This window comes from Elephas maximus, chromosome 26, assembly GCF_024166365.1.
Source record: "Elephas maximus indicus isolate mEleMax1 chromosome 26, mEleMax1 primary haplotype, whole genome shotgun sequence".
In the NCBI taxonomy this organism is placed as follows: Eukaryota; Metazoa; Chordata; class Mammalia; order Proboscidea; family Elephantidae; genus Elephas; species Elephas maximus.
Genome location: NC_064844.1, coordinates 24285445 through 24304959, shown reverse-complemented (window position 1 = coordinate 24304959; position 19515 = coordinate 24285445). Strand labels below are relative to the sequence as shown.

At 37.1% G+C, this 19515-nt stretch overlaps 1 protein-coding gene across 6 annotated transcripts in view; it reads right to left on the bottom strand.

The window, feature by feature from the left end:
* Positions 1-19515, bottom strand: part of MAP4K3 (mitogen-activated protein kinase kinase kinase kinase 3) — a 237823-nt gene that overhangs the window by 134493 nt on the left and 83815 nt on the right. For all 6 annotated transcript variants that reach the window (XR_007515515.1, XM_049870292.1, XM_049870295.1 and 3 more), the window contains one exon: positions 7503-7560. Coding sequence is in view for 4 of the 6 variants with exons in the window: in XM_049870292.1 (XP_049726249.1) it covers positions 7503-7560 (58 nt within the window). In the remaining 2 variants the exon portion in view is untranslated. The remainder of the gene's footprint in view (positions 1-7502; positions 7561-19515) is intronic.

Sequence of the window (19515 nt, the reverse complement as noted above, 5' to 3'; positions counted from 1 at the left end):
ATCTGTAAAAATAAAAATAAATAATAGGGATAATAATATAAGGATTAAATGAGTCAACACATGTGAGGCACTTAGAACAGTGCCTGGCACCAGTAAATTTACTATTAGCAAAAAATGTCATGGTGTAAACTAATTCGTCTCTAAGCTGTATCTTCTATCTTAGTCTCTGTATCTTTCTCGTTGGTTTTGATTCATTCACTAAATACTTACCTTTGTGCCCATCAGGTGCCAGGCATTATGTCAGGCACTGGAAATATTATGGAAAGAAAATGGGTATGAACTTTGTCCTCAAAGAACTTAGAATCTAGTAAAGACTTAAGTACCACTACATTACCAACAGTTCTCTCAAGTTTTTTTCTCCTAAAAACATGAGCTTGTTACTGAGGAAAACATGTCAGGCATCTCAAAGAATCAATGTCATTAGACCGTAAGCTCCATTAAGACAGACTGTGTCTTACTGCTGATAACGCCAGTGACTATTAGGAATGATCTTTCTTAACACACAATACTCAAATGTTTGTGGCATTTTCCTAATATTTGATTCTATAATTTGTATTTTCCACATTTTAACATTTCTGAAATTAGGCTTTCTTTTTACCATTGCTGTATACACTTAATGTGCATTTCTCCATCTCCCATCCTTACCCCACCCAAATCTTTTCTGTTTGCCTAGGAGTTAGGGATTTAACTGGGAAAATGCCATTGCAAACTGAGATTTCTAACTGATGGAGTTGGAAAGTGCAAGGTAAATGCAACTATATGTAAAAAGAAAACAAACAAAAAAAATGGTAACAAAAATTCTACAATGTCACAAGTTGACCATATAAATCAAAAAAGAAACAAAACAAAAAAACATCCTGTACCATGGCACTTGCCCACCACCAATCCCATCTCCTCTGCTATCCATCCTGGTCCTCTGTTCGTTCTTCCTTCCACCCACTCCAAGTTGTTGGCTATGGGATTCTGCCTCCCTCAGGTTCAGTAGATTTCCCGAAGGATAGCATTAATTACTCCCCCTTCCCTTCCCTTTTTTCTTCTTTCTCATCTCATACCATGCTCCACTCTTCACCTATATTTTATCACTCACAATTCCTTAAGGAGACTTCTCCTAAGTTCCAAACATCTTCTTTAACCCCTTTCTACTCCTGTAGTTTCTTCAACTCTTTCCCAGTAAACATGGAAAATTTTATTTTGCCCTTCTTTCTGCTAATTGTCAGAACTAGTTCTCCTAGCAGTCCCACTAGTAGCATTAGTTACAAGCCTATAAAAAATGAGCCCAAGACTACTTAGTTGTTTTTTTGTTTGTGTTTTAAGTGTTAATACTGCAATATATATTATTTCTCAATAAATATCAACATTGTAACAAGTATTGCTTTCCTTTTTCAAATAGCTTCCATGAGACATCTTGAAATATACTCTACCCATTTAAAGTATACAATTCAACAGCTTTTAGTATATTAACAGGGCTGTGCGACTGTCACCACAATTTTAGAACATTTCAACCCCACAGTAGTTATTTCCCATTCCTGCCACCCGACACCCTCCCAGCCCCACACCCGAGCCCAGGCAACCAATAATCTAATTTCTATCTCTATGGATTTGCCTATTCTGGACATTTCATATAAATTGGAATCATACAACATGCAATCCTTTGAGACTAGCTTCTTTCACCTAGTACAATGTTTCCAAGGTTCATTCATGCTGTAGCATATATCAGGACTTCATTCATTTTTATGGCAAATAATACTCCACTGTATGGATATTTTGTTTATTCATTCATCAGCTGGTGGACATTTGGTTTGTTCCCACTTTGGGGCTACTTTGAATAATGCTACTATGAACATTAGTGTACAAGTTTTTGTGCAGATGTAAGTTTTCACTTCTCTTACATAGATGCCTAGGAGTGGAAATGCTGGGTCCTATAGTAACTCTATAGTTAACAATTTTGAGGAACGGCCAAACTTATTTTCCAAAGTGGTTGTGCCATTTTACATTACTACCAGCAATGTATGAGGGTTCCAATTACTCCACAATCTTAACAACACTTGTAATTGTCTGTTTTTTTTTAAAGTATTGTCATCCTCGTTGGTATGAAGTGGTATCTCATTGTGGCTTTGATTTGCATTTCCTTAATAACTAATGATATCGAGCATCTTTTCCAAGTGCTTATTGGCCACTTGTATATCTGCTCTGGAGAACTGTCTATTCAAATCCTGTGCCCATTTTTAATTGGGTTATTTGTCTTTTTGTTTTTAATTGAGTTTTAAGAATTCTTTATATATTCTAGATACATGTCCATTAACAGATATATACTTACGAATATTTTCTCTCATTCTGTGGTTGTCTTTTCACTTTCTTGATGGCATCATTTTCCAACACTAAAGTTTTTAATTTTGATGTCCAATTTATCTAGTTTTTCTTTCATCACTTGTACTTTTGGTGTCATATCTAACAGAGCAGTACCTGATCCAAAGTCACAAAGATTCACTCCTATGTTTTCTTCTAAGAGTTTTATAGTTTTAGCTCTTACATTTAGATTATCATTCATTTTGAACTAGTTGTTGTATATGGTATGAGGTAGGGTTCCAACACCATTCTTCTGCATGTGCATATACGGTTGTTCTAGCATCACCTGCTGAAAACGTGTTCTTTTCCCCCACTAACTTGTCTTGGTGTCCTTCTCAAAAATCATCTGACCATAAAATGTAAGAGTTCATTTCTGGACTCTCAATTCTATTCCACTGATCTATATGTCTATCCTTCTGGTCAGGGTTGTGTATATATCCACATACACACGCATATGAGGTACTGAAAATAAGATGACTTGGGTCAGGCGCACCTTAGTCATCAAAGTGACATCTTTACTTTTTAAGACTGTAAAGAGGTCTTTTGCAGATCTGCCCCAGTACGCCATTTGATTTCTTGACTGCTCCTTCTTTGGGCACTGATTGTGGATCCAAGTAAAATTAAATCCTGCAGATTTTTTTTTTTTTTTTTAATCCTGCAGAATTTCAGTATTGTCTCCATTTATCATGATGTTGCTTACTGTTGTGAGGATTTTTGTTTTCTTTATGTCAAGGTGTAATTCAAACAACAAAGGCTGTACTCTTGGATCTTTATCAGTTAAGTACTTCAAGTCCTCTTCACTTTCAGCAAGCAAGGTTGTGTCATCCACATACCACAGGTTATTAATGGGTCTTCCTCCAATCCTGATTCTGCATTCTTCATATAGTCCAGCTTCTCGGATTATTTGCTCAGCATACAGATTTCATAAGTCTGGTGAAAGGATACAACCCTGGCACATACCTTTTCTCGTTTTAAACCAGGCCAGATTCCATTCTTCTGTGAACAACTGCCTCTTTGCCTATGTACAAGTTCTGCAGAAGCACAATTAAGTGTCATAGAATTCCCATTCTTCACAATGTGATTCATAATTTATTATGATCCACACAGCCAAATGCCTTTACACAGTCAATAAAACACAGGTAAACACCTTTCTATTATTCTCTGCATTCAGCCAAGATCTACCTGACATCACCAATGATATCCCTCGTTTCATGTCCTCTTCCGAATCTGGCTTGAATTCCTAGCTGCTCCCTGTTGATGTACAGGTGCAGCCATTTTTTAATTATCTTCAGCAAAATTTTGCTTGCTTACAATATTAATGATATTGTTTGATAAATTTCCTCATTCCGCTGGATCGCTTTTCCTTGGAATGGGCATGAAAATGGATGTCTTTCAGTTGGTTGGCCAGGTAGCTGTCTTCCGAATTTCTCGGCATAGATGAGTGAGTGTGCCAGTGTTGCCTCCATTTGTTGAAGCAGCTCATTTAAGATGCTTGTGGGTTACATTTTGAGTTCTTATCCTTTAGTGCTACATACTGAAATATTTAAGGCTGAAATGATACGATGTTTGGGGTCTAATTCAAAATAACTCATGGGGAAGGAGGGTCACAGGTATAGATGAAACAACATTGGCCAATTCTTTACAACTGTAGTGGTGGTAGTAGTAGTACTAACAGCTACTTACTATAGTAAGTACTATACTACTTATTCTGTGCCAGGCACTATTTTAAATGCTTTACATATATTAATACCACCTGTCTGTCTGTGAGACTGTGGTAGCTTGTGTTGCTATGATGCTGGAAGCTATGCCACTGGTATTTCAAATGCCAGCAGGGTCACTCACGGTGGTCAGGTTTCCGTGAAGCTTCCAGACTAACACAGATGAGGAAGAAAGGCCTGGAAATCTACTTCCAAGAATTAGCCAATGAAAACCCTACAGATCACAACAAACTATTGTCCCATATAGTGCTGGCTGGGAGATAAGCTCACTAGGTTGGCAGGCACTCAAAATACACAGTGGCCTCAAAAATACCAACCATACTAAAAATCGTGAAGACGGCAGAGGACTAGACAATGTTTCATTCTGTTGTACGTGAGGTCGGAGCCCACTCGACAGCAATTTACAAAAACAACAACAACATATATTGTTTAATCCCTACAACAACCTTATGTGGAAGCTACTATTACTATCCCAGTTTTAGAGATAAGGAAACTGAGGTCTGAAAGCTTAAGTAATGTCGTCAAGTCAGGACTGCAATCAAAGTAGCCTGGCTTTAGAATCTGCCCTCTTAATCACTGGGGCTACACTCAACTTTGCAAACATTTCACACAGGATATAAGGCAAATTAAAACGAAGAAATTAAATATAAAAGTTCAGGTGGCTTCCTTAAAAATATAAATAGGTAATTGAATGTTAACTAAATTTAAGTGTATATCTAATAACATGAGCCCTGGTGGCACAGTGGCTAAAGCACTTGGTTGCTAACCAAAAGGTCAGTGGTTTGAACCCATAAGCTGTTCCACAGGAGAGAGATGTGGCAGTCTGCTTCCTTAAAGACTACTGCCTTGGAAGCCCTATGAGGCAGCTCTCTTCTGTCCTACAGGGTCGCTAAGAGTTGCAATCGACTCAAGGGCAATGGGTTTATTTTGTTTTCTTTTGTTTTTAATCTAATAACATATACACAGTATTAACCCTTGTTATGTTGAATGGTAGAGTAATGAGTGATTTTATTTTCCTCTTTTTGTTTAATTATAACTTCTATTTTTATTACAGTGATCAATAGTGTTCAAAATCAACAGCACAACAAACATTTCACAATGAGAAAGCAACTGACTTAATGAGGGCCATTAAGATTTTTTCATGTTCTTAATTATTTTAAGGAAATTGACTATTAGGTAAATCATCTATGTGTTTAACTATCTATAAACTTAGTGTGAACAGGAAATGCCTGTGAATACAAATGATAAAGTAAAAGTAAAATAAATATGCTACTGTAAATAAAACAGCACTATAAAGCAAAAAAGCAAATTTAGGTCACTATATAGCTCACGGAAACCCTGGTGGCGTAGTGGTTAAGTGCTACAGCTGCTAACCGAAAGGTCGGCAGTTCAAATCCACCAGGCGCTCCTTGGAAACTCTATGGGGCAGTTCTACTCTGACCTATAGGGTTGGTATGAGTCGGAATCGACTCGACAGCAATGGGTTTGGTTTTGGTTTTTATATAGCTCACAGGGTAGAGAATTATTATTTTAGTATTGTTGTTGTGTGCCACTCAGTCGATTCCAACTCATAGTGAGCCAATGTGACAGAGTAGAACTGCCCCATAGGGTTTCCTAGGGTACTGACTAATCTTTACGTAAGCAGATCACTAAGTCTCTTCTCCCGCTGAGTCACTGGATAGGTTCAAACCGTCAACCTTTCAGCTGTGCACTTAGCCATTGTGTCACCAGGGCTCCCTTTCTATTTCAATATAAACCCTATGTTTACACATTAAATATGTAATAGAGAATTAACTATTAATATCCTATAACATTACTGTGTAAGAAAAAGTTCAGTATTAAATAAAATTATCTGTTAATTTTTATCTGTTTGAAAAGTCACTTTCAGTGAAGATGTACTGAATGCATACTGGGTACTTCGCTATAAGCTCAGCAGTGGGAACACAATTTCAGTTAAGACACAGAAACACAGACAGGCGATTTCTAGAATCACAACACTGCTGTGATTAAGTGCTGTAACGGAGCTATGCCTGCAGAGCAGTCATCCTCAACATACCAGGGGTCAGAGAAGGCTTTTTGAATGAGAAGGTGCTCAGCTGATTTGAGGATGCATAAAGTGCCAGTGATTAGAAGCAGTTTCATCAGGCAGCATGGCCACTTCTTAATGATTAAAAATGAAGGTTCTGCTTTATGCCAAACCTTTTTTTAACCTCAGATTTCACCAATTTCAATATCCTACTTTAATTTCTCATAAACTGAAGAGTAAGCTTACTACTCAGAATAAATTAAAAAAAAAATTGTGTTGTCATGTTAGAATGTAATTACACAAAATTTATAAATATATATAACTAAAAAGTATTCTTTATCATTATATTTCAGTGTGATACGATCACAGTAAATGAAATATCAACTTACGGTACTTTTAAAAAGTTTACTGATGATCTAAACCGGGTGGGCAAAGGATAGCAGCAGGTGGCCTTTTTTTTATGACCTTCAGCTAAGAATAGTTTTTACACCTTTGGAGGGAGAGAGAAAGGGAACAAAGGGAGAGACTTGGAGAAAGAAAGAGAGAATGATAGAAAGTAAAAGGGAAGAAGAGAAAAAAAGTTTACAGAAAAAGTTTGCCCATCCTTGAAAACCACTGAATGGGTTTACTCATACTGAAGCTAAAACCTGTTTTACCAATCAATTCATATTATCAGTTCGTGGTAGAAGAAGCCATCAGAAAAGCACCATCGTTACGGTCTATACACTAGCACAATTACTGTTTACAGAGGGAGGAAGAAAGAACGGAAAGAGGCTTCTAAGAGAGAACACACATGAGTCAGTGGTTAGCTCAGAAAGACATGGATTTTGTAGGGAGCATCCAGAGACAGAATGTAATTGAAGCAAAAAAGGAACAGAGCAGTCCTAGGCGTTTTACAATAAACTGCTCAAGTAGGAAGGTAATTATTAAGATATTGACACATGAAATGTTTAGAGCAAGATTTACTGAGAAAACTGATAACTCAGAGAAATAAAACTACTTGCCCAACTTCACAGGGCAAGGAAGCTGTGGGATAAAGAACTAGGGTACATCCTCTCAATTCTCAAATCAGTTTTTTCCCCTGCATCACACCACCCCCTCACCATAAAAACAATGTTAATCAGGAAATATACCACTACAGATTTGACACAGGTTAGCAGAATCGATCAGTTAGAAGAAAAAAAGTCTCCTCGGCAATTTCCCTCCCTCCCCCAATTATTAGTTATTTTTCCAGCAGAACTAAGCAAAGTGTCTACAGGTTTCAAAGTGGAGGAAAAAATAGACAACCAGTTCTGTGTCCAAGAAAACGCTTGGTCAGACAAGAGAACACTGACCAAACACCACTAAAATAAGCCTTAGGATAGCCAACGGCTTCCAGCAAAATAAGAAAGATCAAATTTCAAATAATTTACCTGGTTCCAATTTTATTACTTTAATTGCTGCCAATTCACCAGTGTTAACATTCCGTGCCTACAAAAAGAAAAGATAATTGTTAAAGCTTTATGAAATGTTATTTTAGTTTACTCTTTATTTTCAATTAATACAGGAATATTTTCTAAAGTAAGAACAGCAAGTCATTTGTATTTATAAAAGAAATAGATTCTTCACATTGAACTTCAACATTAATTCATGTGTAAATTTAATAATGGCAATAGCTAATATACACAAAAACCTCACTGTGTGCCACTACTCTAAATGTTTTTATATATTAATTCATATAACCTTCACAACAATCTTATGATTTAGGTACTAACACTAGTCTCATGTTGCAGGTGAGAAAATCGAAGGAGAGAGGAATTAAAGAACTTATCAAGGCCAGACAGCTAGTTAGTGACAGCATTGGGATTCAAACCCAGGGGGCAGTGTGGCTCCAGAGACTGAGCTTTAAAGCATTACACTATCCTGCTATTCATTCAAAGGCTAACTAAAATTTTGAAGTGATTAATTAGCTTCAAATTTTTTAATGAAAAAATTTTAAACTTGGAATTTGAAAGGCTAAAGCAATTACATAATGATGAAAGCAGCCCCCCACACACCTTTTTAAACATACATGATGGTGTAGTCAAGTAAATGTAGTTCAAAACAAACCAAATATATTTTTGCAAGGCATGTATTAAAAATAAAAATCACTTTTTAAAGATCAATTCACAATATCAGATTCATGGTAATTAAATTATATAAATAAGCACAAACTATCTTTTCAATCTGAGTAAAAATAGTCACTCTTTGGGATTTTAAAATGCTTTATAATCAGATCAGAGCTTTCAAAATAATATTTGAAACTATTAATTGAAACTAAGTAAATTAATTTTCAAATCAACCAATGTAAACCAATACATGCAATTCCCAGATCCCTCATGTGACCAAATTAGTTCTTATTTGCAACCCTATGCGAGCCACCTGGCAGGGCTTGATTCCCACGGTCCTAACTGGGATCCTAAGAACGATGGAGCATTAAAAATGGCAGCCAAGGATCTAGACAGGTAGCTAGATATATGACATAGCCACTGCTGAAAATAAAAAATTTTAATCTTTTAGCTCAAAGAATAGAAGTATTAAAAGACTTCCCCTTACAAATTATGGAAAAAATTAAAATTTGCAAGATAATTTCATTAAAAAAATTATTCTTTCAAACAAAATCCCCATAACTAATAAAAACATGATGCCAACTTACGAGGGAATGTACAAAACAAATTTAAGCACTTATTTCAAAATGTACTTAATATCCATTAAATGAGATGGACGTTTCAAATGGACAGTGCTTGCTAAGTATTTGTTCCCTTCCTTAGGCTAAGAAGACATATAAATGATAAAATGGAAATAAATAAAACCAAAATATCATTCTGAAAGCATTTTGTAAAGGGTTCAGAGTGTACCTGGAAAATAGTCTAGTGTATCAAGCCAGGTCGCTATGAGTTGGCATCGACTCGATGGCACTGGGTTATGGGTATATCAAGCCAACTTTCATCATAAAGCTTCCCAAGCTCTATCACAACTACTTCCCTTCCTCCACACTTCTGAATCTTTTCTCTGCTAGGCTCCTTAATGCCACATCTTTTTCAGCATTTCCTCTAAATAAAATATGATGAGATGCTACTCCCTCCAATTCTTAACACTTTAAAATTCTTCCATGGTTTTTTTTTTTGCTTACTGAAAAGAAATTCAGAGTATGGGCGATTCCACTGTGGAACAGCAGAGAAAATATAAACTCATAGAAAGGTAGAATGATTATTTTTATAGGTGAAATTTTGTTCCCAGGAGGGCACAAAATTGACCACAGGAGGGCACACTCTCTACTGACAAACACAAAGTTCTGTCCAGGATGGGCTGCTGGACATAATGTGCTCTACTAAAAATAGCTTTACTAATAGTTTACACCAGCACATACACACAGGAAACTGGGACAGTAAGCTACTGATGAGCAGTTTACCAGTCAGTATTTACTACAGGCTTGACTTATAATTTTTCAAACGGTAAATCAGTCTAGAATTTTCTAAAGGATAACAGAAAGTTTTATAGTTCTTCAGAGTGAATACAAAATGAGACAGCTAAAATGATAATTTTTTTTTGTCTTCTGTGCTGTCTGAAATATTTTCCCATACGTAAGTTATCTGGAAACCCTGGTGGTGTAGTGGTTAAGTGCTAAAGCTGCTAACCAAGGGGTCGGCAGTTCGAATCCACCAGGCGCTCCTTGGAAACTCTATGAGGCAGTTCTACTCTGTTCTATAGGGTCGCTATGAGTCGGAATCGACTCGACGGCACTGAGTATTTTTTCTGGGTAAGTCATCTGGCAGAATTAAAATAACCCACAAAAAGGGGAAAAAAGTAAGAAGAAAACCCTTGGAAAACTATTTTTCAGCTTTTCATCATCAAAATTTCCATGCTTATTAATAAAGGGTTTTTTAAGTATAATTCATCAGGAATTTTGTTCTTCTTGCAAAAATAAATTATACTTGGTTGTCTCTGAATCAACAATGGTCAAGGTCACACGGAGGTAAATTTAAAAAATGAACATTATCTGTTATCTCTCACATTCTTCTGCAGCCGCTATTACGTCTTTATTTTTTTCCCCCATCACTTAGAGCAACTCTTTTTTTTTAACAAGAAAAAGGTAAATATTGTAAAATATTACCCTGCACAAAGTCAAAAATTTCTAATTCAGTATTAGGAACATAAAATTTTCAGACTTGTTATGGGCAAAACACTGTGGCTAAATATCCTAAGCATCTAGACCTAGTCTGCTGCCACATCACTGATCTGCCCACCATTCTTGACATGCTCCCAAAGTAATGTTTCTCATGTTGTTCTTGAGCTCAAAAGTCTTCAACAGTACACTGTGTTCAAAACAAGAATGCGGGTTCCTTGTCAGAGTACTTAAAATTTACGCTAAATAAAGCATTTTTTAAAAGAGCTTTACTGAGATGTAATTCACATACCATAAAGTTCACCCCTTGCAACTGAGTCAATTCCAACTCACAGCGAACCTATAGGACAGAGCAGAACTGCTCCACAGGGTTTCCAAAGAGCAGCTGACAGATTCAAACTGCCAACCTTTTGATTAGCAGCTTAGCTCTTAACCCTGTGCCACCAGGGTTCCTTGAGTATGTACGGTTCAGTGGTTTTTAGTAAATTCACAGAGTATCACCACTATCCAATTTTAGAACATTTTCATCACTCCAAAAAGAAACCCTGGACCCACTAGCAGGCATTCCCTATTCTTCCATCCTCCAGCTCCCAGGACCACTAATCACTTTCTGTCTCCATGGATTTGACTACCCTGAGTATTTCATGTAAGTGGAATCATACAGTATGTGCTATTTCGTAACTGGCTCCTCTCACTTAGCATGTGTTTAAGTTCATCCACATTGCAGCATGTATCAGTGCTTCGTTCCTTTTTAAGGGCTGAATACTATCCCATTATAGGGAAATATATTTTGTTTACCCATTCATCATCTGATGGACATTTGGGTTGTTTCCACTTTAGGACAATTATGAATAGTGCTGCTATTAACATCAGCGTACAAGGTTTTGTGTGGAACTGTGTTTTTAATTCTCTTGTATATGTATCTAGTAGTGGGACTGCTGGGTCACATGGTAACTCTATGTTTAACATTTTGAGGAAATGCCAACCTGTTTTCCAAACAGTCTTCCAAACAATTCCAAAATGGCTACACCATTTTACATTACCACCTGCATGTATGAGGGTTCCAATTTATCCACATCCTTGCCAACATTTATTATCTTTTTATTTTAAACATTCTAGTGCGTATAAAGTATGTCACTTTAGTTTCATTTGCATTTCTCTAATAACTAATAATGTTGAGCTTCTTTTCATGTGCTTATTGGCCATTTGAATATGTTCTTTGGAGAACTGTCTATTCCATCCTCTGCCCACTGGGTTAGTTGATTTTACTGCTGAATTGTAAAAAGCTCTTTAGGTGTTCCAGATACAAGTGCTTGTGAGTTACACAGTTTGCTAAGTATTTTTCCCCATTCTGGAGTTGTATTTTCACTTTCTTGACAACATTCTTTGAAGTACAAGTTTTTAGATTTGATGGAGTCCAACTTATCTATATTTTGTCATTTGTGCTTTTAGCGTTATATCTAAGAAAACACTGTTTAACCCAAGGTCACGAAGATTCTATGTTTTCTTCTAAGAGCTTCATAGTTTAACTCAATACATTTCGGTCTACAAGCCATTTTGAGCTAATTTTTCAACTTCATTTTTTATGCATGAGAATATCTAGTTGTGAAAGGATTATTTTAACTATAAAACTCTTCATTACCTGGAGCCTGCCTATCTTGCCTGCCACTCCCTAATTTGCATTTTATGGTCTAGCCAAACTAACCAATGCTAACAATAGTTTTGCCCTTTGGTACTGACTGACTAGATAAACTTTTACCCCAACTCTTTCCCCTGGTCTAACTCTTAGGCATCCTTTAAGGATCAGTTTAGGTTATTATAGCTTCTTCCAAGCTTTTCCCTGACCCTGGTCCTACACCTTATTCTGGTTTAGGAACCACACACACACACTCACTCATAGATTCTGGGTCACCTTTCTCAAATGCAAGTATGCTGAGGAAGAAAATCCTACAGATCTAAAACTGATTAACAGCTAACAGAGGCTCTTGGAAACTATTAAATTTCAAATCTTTTCCAGAATTCAGTTTAGTATGGTTAGCCTCTTAGAGGCCATTCAGACTAGACCTAGTTTGGGAAAGGATGCTCTGAAATGGTTTCATGCTGACTGTTGAGTTATCTCCAGCTATCAGAAAAGTATTCCCTGAGTTTGGGAGTAAACAACATAATCGAAAAGCAATCACTAAGAGCCAAAAATATGCTAGGAACTATGCAAATTGAGTTAGAGACAGTCATTGTCAGTTAAAAAAAAAGTCTGACCATGGTCTGCATACCAAGCAACCCAGGGTATTCAAAACCTACTATTAAATCTGAATATGAAGAGAGGTTCTAAAATGGGAGTAAAAAAGTCAAAGTTTAGTCTTGGTTCTGCCAATAACAAGCAATGGTACCTGGGCAAGTAATACTCCTTGTATCCTTTTCACCATGTTCCAACCCCAGTTTAAAAACAAAATGATGAAGATACATTACTTCTGAAGTTCTTTCTAATCCTAAAAGTCAATGTTTATGTCAAATAATTGCAATCTAAATTAATGGATTCCAAATACTGAACCAGCTGGCTGGTTTTACAGGAATCACTATGATGAGCTTAAAAACACCACCACCAATGATGATTTTAAATCGACATGGAATCTGTATTTAGTTACCCAGGTGATTCTGAAACCCACACACAGACAGGTTTGAAACCTGATCTAAAGCACTTTGCCATTTGAGCTTTATAAAATGTAACTACCAACCTCTAAGTCTGAAAGGGGTGTTATAGGGATGGCTTTATGAAGGAGACACCATTTAAACAGAGGGTTGAAAGATGGGCTAGGTTATAAAATAAAAGAGGGAAAAGAAGATGCATAGAAAGAAAGCATGAGCAAAGGCACAGGGATAGAAAAACACAAGCTATTTTGAGTGTACTGGACAGGCCAGACCTCAGGGTGCCACCCATACAAATACAGCCACATGAAAGTCCCAGTTTTATGTTTGCTTTTCCACAGCTAACTGGACTAAGCGTATGCCTGTCACATGAGTAACCAATTCAAAGGGGGACTGATAGCCTGGATGATATATATCCCTGGTTTGCCCAGGCCACTGTGGTTTACGCCTACATTCAGGCATAATTATTAATTAATAGTGCCTGCTTTCCACTCTAAAAAAAAAAAACAGTTAAAAATGTATTTACTTTTAATAATTATAAGGTCACCCTATCAATAACCCTGAGCTAACATGAAAAAGCAAACTGGTCAGTAAGATTCTCTAAAATAGGGGTGAGAAAGAAAATACAACCTGTTTTTTTTAAATAAGGTTTTGTTTTTTAAAGAACACAGCCCCATTCATTAATTTAAGTATTGTCTGTGACTGCTTTCACACTACAACAGCAGGGCTGAGTAGCTGACATAGAGACCATATGGCCTGAAAGACTGAAGTATTTACTATCTGGCCCTTTACAGAAAAGGTTTGCTGACCCCTGCTTTAAACAGTATTGTTCAACAGAACTTTCTGTGTTGATGAAAACATTCTATATTTGCACTGTCCAATATGGTAGCTCCATGCCATATATATTATAGTGAAATGTGCAGAGATCTGGAGTTAGAAAACCAAAAGAAAAGAACATGCTCTGCATTTCTCAAGCTGAAAGAACTGAAGAAAAAATTCAAGCCTCAAATTGCAAAACTGAAGGATTCTACGGGCAAATATTGAATGACACAGAAAGCATCAAACGAAGATGGAAGGAATGCAGAGTCACCGTACCAGAAAGAACCGGTCCTCATTCAACCACTTCAGTAGGTAGCATATGATGAAGAGCCGATATTGAAGGAAGAACTCCAAGCTGCACTGAAAGCATTTGCGAAAAACAAGGCTCCGGTAACTGACAACACCAATCGAGATGTTTTGACAAAGAAATGCAACGCTGGAAGTGCTTGGTCTATGCCAAGAAATTTGGAACACAGCTACCTGGCCAACCAACTGGAAGAGATCCATTCTTGTGCCCATTCCAAAGAAAGGTGATCCAACGAAACATGAAAATTATGGAATAATATCACACACAAGTAAAATTTTGCTGGAAATCATTCACAAGCAGCTGCAGCAGTGCACAGAGAACTGCCAGAAATTCAAGCTGGGTTCAGAAGAGGACATGGAACGCGGTGTATCACTGCTAAAGGCACATGGACCTTCGCTGAAACCAGGGAATATCAGAAAGATGTTTACCTGTGTCCTACTAACTACACAAAGGCGTGCAACTGTGTGAGCCATAACAAATTATGGATAGCATTGCGAAGAATGGGAATTCCAGAACACTTAATTGTGCTCATGAGGAACCTGTACAAAGACCAAAACGCAGTCATTCAAAAAGAATAAGAGGATACTGAATGGCTTAAAATTAGGAAAGCTGTGTGTCAGGGCTGTATCCTTTCACACTACTTATTCAATCTGTATGCTGAGCAAATAATCCGAGAAGCTGGACTATATGAAGAGGAATGTGGCATCGGGATTGGAGGAAGACTCACTAACAACCTACCTTATGGAGATGACACAACCTGCTTTCTCAAAGTGAAAAGGACTTGAACCACTTACTGATGAAGATCAAAGAGTATAGCCTTGAGTATGGATTACACTTCAACATAAAGAAAACAAAAATCTTCACAACTGGACCAATAAGCAACATCACGAAAAACAGAGAAAATAACAAAGTTGTCAAGGATTTCATTTTACTTGGATCCACAATGAACACCCATGGAAGGAGCAGTCAAGAAATCAAACAAAGCATTGCACGATGTATTGCACTGGGCAAATCTGCTACAAAAGACCTCTTTTAAGTGTTAAAAAACAAAGATGTCACTTTGAGGACTAAGGAGTGCCTGACCCAAGTCATGGTATTTTCAATCGCCCCATATGAATGCAAAAGCCAGATAATGAATAAGGAAGACCAAAGAAGAACTGATGCCTTTGAATTATGGTGCTGTCTTAAGAATACTGAATATACCATGGACTGCCGAAAGAACCAACAAATCTGCCTTGGAGGAAGCACCATCTGAATGATCCTTAGAAGCACCTGTCTCACGTACTCAGAACGTTGTCAGAAGGGACCAGTTCCTGGAAAAGGATATCATGCTTGGTAAAGTAAAGAGTCAGTGAAAGCGAGGAAGACCTTCAACAAGATGGACTGACACAGTAGCTGCAACGATGGGCTCAAGCACAGCAACAACTGAGTATGGCGGAGGATCGGGCAGTGTTTCGTTCTGTCGTACATAGGGTCACTGTGAGTTGGAACTGACTCGATGGCACCTAACAATAACATCAACATGCCATGTGTGGCTACTGCAACTGAAGAGTTAAATTTTATTTAGTTATATGCGTGTATATGCAATAAAAATGTTAAATTTCGAGTTTTATATACATATTTTTTTAATTACCAGAGAGTAAAATTGATTTCTTTGATGGTGTACAGTTCTAGGAGTTTAAACACATGTACAGATTCAGGTAACCACCACCACTACAGTTCCATCTCTTCGAGAAACTCTCTTGGGAGTCATATCCTCCCCCTATTCCAATCCCTGGCAGCCACTGATTCATTCTCTATGCTTAGAGGTTTGCCTTTTCAAGAATGCCATACAAATTAAATCATACATCATATAACCTTTTGAAACTGTCTTCTTTCACTCAATATAATGCCTTGTGATTTATCCAAGTAACAGTATGTCACTGGTTTGTTCCTTTTTATTCGTGAGTAGAATTCCATTGTAAACCCGTTACCCATTGCCTTTGAGTCAATTCCAACTCATATTGACCCCATAGGACAGAGCAGACCTGCCCCATAGAGTTTCCAAGGCTTTAATCTTTATGGGAGCAGACTGCCACATGAAGGCTGTCCCAGCATACCAATAAGTTGTATTTCAAAGTTTAATTTTTAAGTAGTTTGGAACTCAAAATGAACTTATTCCATATCTATATTAAATGACAACTGTTGACCACAGGTGTCAACTTCATTAATAATATACGTAAAACATAACTAAACTAAAAGTGGCACTGAGCTTGGGAAAGGATAAGGGATCAGGTATCCACCTTCCAATCTCACACTATAGAAGCAGGAGAAACAGGATTCCAGCCCAATGGTGTTCAAATTCCAGAGTTCATAAAAATCACCCGAGATTTTGCTTTTGAAAATGTGTTGGACTAGATATGGAAATAATATAGGGTCGCTATGCATCAGAACCGACTCTACGGGACATAACAACAACAACCAAAAAAAAAAAACCCAAACCCATTGCCGTCAAGTCGATTCAGACTCAGAGCAACCCTAAAGGACAGAGCTGAACTGCCCCATAGAGTTTCCAAGGAGCACCTGGTGGATTTGAACTGGCAATCTTTGGGTTAGCAGCCCTAGCACTTAACCACTATGCCACCAGGGTTTCCAACAACAACAAGAGAAATGAAAAAGTCTCCCACCATAAAAACCCAGAAATAGCAGACAGGATAAAACAGAAATTCCTTTAAATGCACTGGTATAGGCAAAAAGAAAACAGTAATTAGCTCAAAAAACTTTTTTGTTGAATACATTTATTGAATGAAATCAGGGATAAAACAAGAGCTAAAACCATGACCAAGTTTATGGAACCTAGCTGTTTGATTTCTTACATTTTTATTAGATTTGGGAAAGGTGGAATTTAGACCACCGCAAAAATCAGCAATACAGGTATCCTCGACTTACGACGTATCTGAGTTACGACGAATTGCACTTAGGACGGTACTTTTTTTTTTTTTTAATCTTATGGTTAATAACATGTACTACATACAGTGTTGCAGCATGTAACTTGCTGGTGTAATTCTCAGATGTTCAACTTTATAACTTGCTGTTCAAAACACTACCGTACAGCAGGCTATGGCCTGATCTACAATAAAATCACTGTTGGTGTCAGAAGTAGCTATGGATAGAAGGTTGGGAAATGTTCAACTCTAATAATATATGACAAATGAACTGCACATGTGCCTAACAGCCGTCATGACTCTGACTTCATTGTTACAACACTTATGCGACAACACCATAGACCAGGCCTATGGCATGATCTTATTCAGTGTTTTGTACCGTAAGAAGTATCAGTTGTTAATCTGAAATGCGGTTTTCAACTAACATCAGAACGGACTTAAGACAGAGTCCTGGGATTGGAACTACCTGTACTCTTCAAGAGCCACACCTCTCGGTGAATGAACAGGTGGGGTAAATGAAGTCTACCCATTGATAAAGAGTGAATAAAAAAACAACTTGTTTGAATCAGGCCTCGGCTGGAAAAGGAAAATAATTCCCATTGAAAATTCGTAATTACAAGCCTGTCCCCAGCAAAGCTAAGGGTATAAACTTAAACTTCTTGATAAGACCAAGAACTACAAGCTGAGGAATGAATTTAAACCGTTTCTGCGTTGGCAGTACACCAGCTCACCTGTCAGAAACAAGCAAATTCTCTATAAAGAAACACGCTTTCAATGCATACCCCAGAAAATTCCTAAATATTAGTATCAGCCAAATATAAGCTCAAAACAGAAAATTGCTAAACACAAAAGGAAGCAAACCACCATGAGTTAAGAACAGCCAAAGCTATGAACAACACAATTAAAACTGCAAGAAGTTCAGATTTTGGAATGAACAGGTGAATAATAAAAAATTAAAAAGATGCTTTAAAAGTTTACAAGAATAAAAGAAGGCACTAAATATATGAGTCAGAAATAAGAGATATAAAAAATGACCCAGCCGGTAGGAAATAAAAAATATATAATCATTAAAATAAAAAACCGAATGGATTAGACATAGGCAGAATTGGTAAACTGGATGATAGATGTGAAGAAATTACCCACTATGCAGCAAAGAGAATCAAAGAGGTAGAAGCTATCAAAGAGCAGTTAAGAGACATAAAGAATAAGATAAGATCTAGCAAGCATCTTACTGGAGTTTCAGAAGGAGAGAACAGAAAGAATGGAGAATTATTTCAAGAGACAGTGGCTGCAAATTTCCCAGAGCGAATGTAAGACATAAATCCTCAGATTCTGGAGGCACAAATCCCAAGGAGGACTAATTAAAAAATAAATAAATAAACTAACACAGCATATGAAACTGTAGAACACTACAGACAAAGAGGTGATCTTTAAAAGCTGTCAGAAAAAAAGACAGAAGATATACAAAGGAACAACAATTAGACTTCTCAGAAAAATAAAAGTCAGAAGGACTGTAGGTTAATACCGCACTGAGAGAAATTAAGCTAATCTTGAATCATATTCCCAGGTAAAACATCATTCATGAAATAGAGCAAAATAAAGATACTCTCTGACAAACAAAACCTGAGAGTTCACCACCAAAAGATGTGCAATAATGTGTTCTTTTAAAGAGTATATTTCAGGATTTAACTCAAATATTGAATAGCATGTAAATGGTAAGGTGTTACTGAAGTTTAAGTTCTAAGGATCTTGTATTGTTTAAAAAGTGGGTAGAGTTAGTAATTTGGTGTTTTAGGTTAGGTATAATTATTTAAAAGGTTAAGAGTAATACAAATGAAAATAGTATTCTTATCAAGGATGGTACTACACCATAAGGGGGTATATGGAAATGTGTAAGAGTCCTGCGCCATCTTCACAATAATTGATATGCTTTTAAGCCCACTGTTGCAACCACTGTGTCAATCCATCTCCTTGAAGGTCTTCCCCTTTTTCGCTCACCCTCTACTTTACTAAGCAAGATGTCCTTCTCCAGGGACTGCTCCTCCTGACCAACATGTTCAAAGAATGCTAGACAAACTCTCACCATCCTTGCTTCTAAGGAACACTCTGGCTGTACTTCTTCTAAGACAGATTTGTTCGTTCTTCTGGCAGTACATTGTATATTCAATATTCTTTGATAACACGGTAATTCAAAGGTATCAATTCTTTGTCAGTCTTCCTTATGCATTGTCCAGCTTTCGCACGCATATGAGGCAACTGAAATCCTCAAAATGACATCTTTGCTTTTTTAACATTTTAAAGAGGTCTTTTGCAGCAGATTTGCCCAATGCAACGCGCGTCTTGATTTCTTGACTGTTGCTTCCATGGATGTTGACTGTGGATCCAAGTAAGATGAAATCCTGGACAACTTCAATCTTTTCTCTGTTTACTATGATTTTACTTATTGGTCCAGTTGTGAGGATTTTCCTTTTATGTTAAGGTGCAATTGGTACCGAAGGCTGTAGAGTCTTTGATTTTTATCAGGAAGTCCTTCAAGTCCATTTTGCTTTCAGCAAGCAAGACTGTGTCATCTGCATATTGCTGGTTGT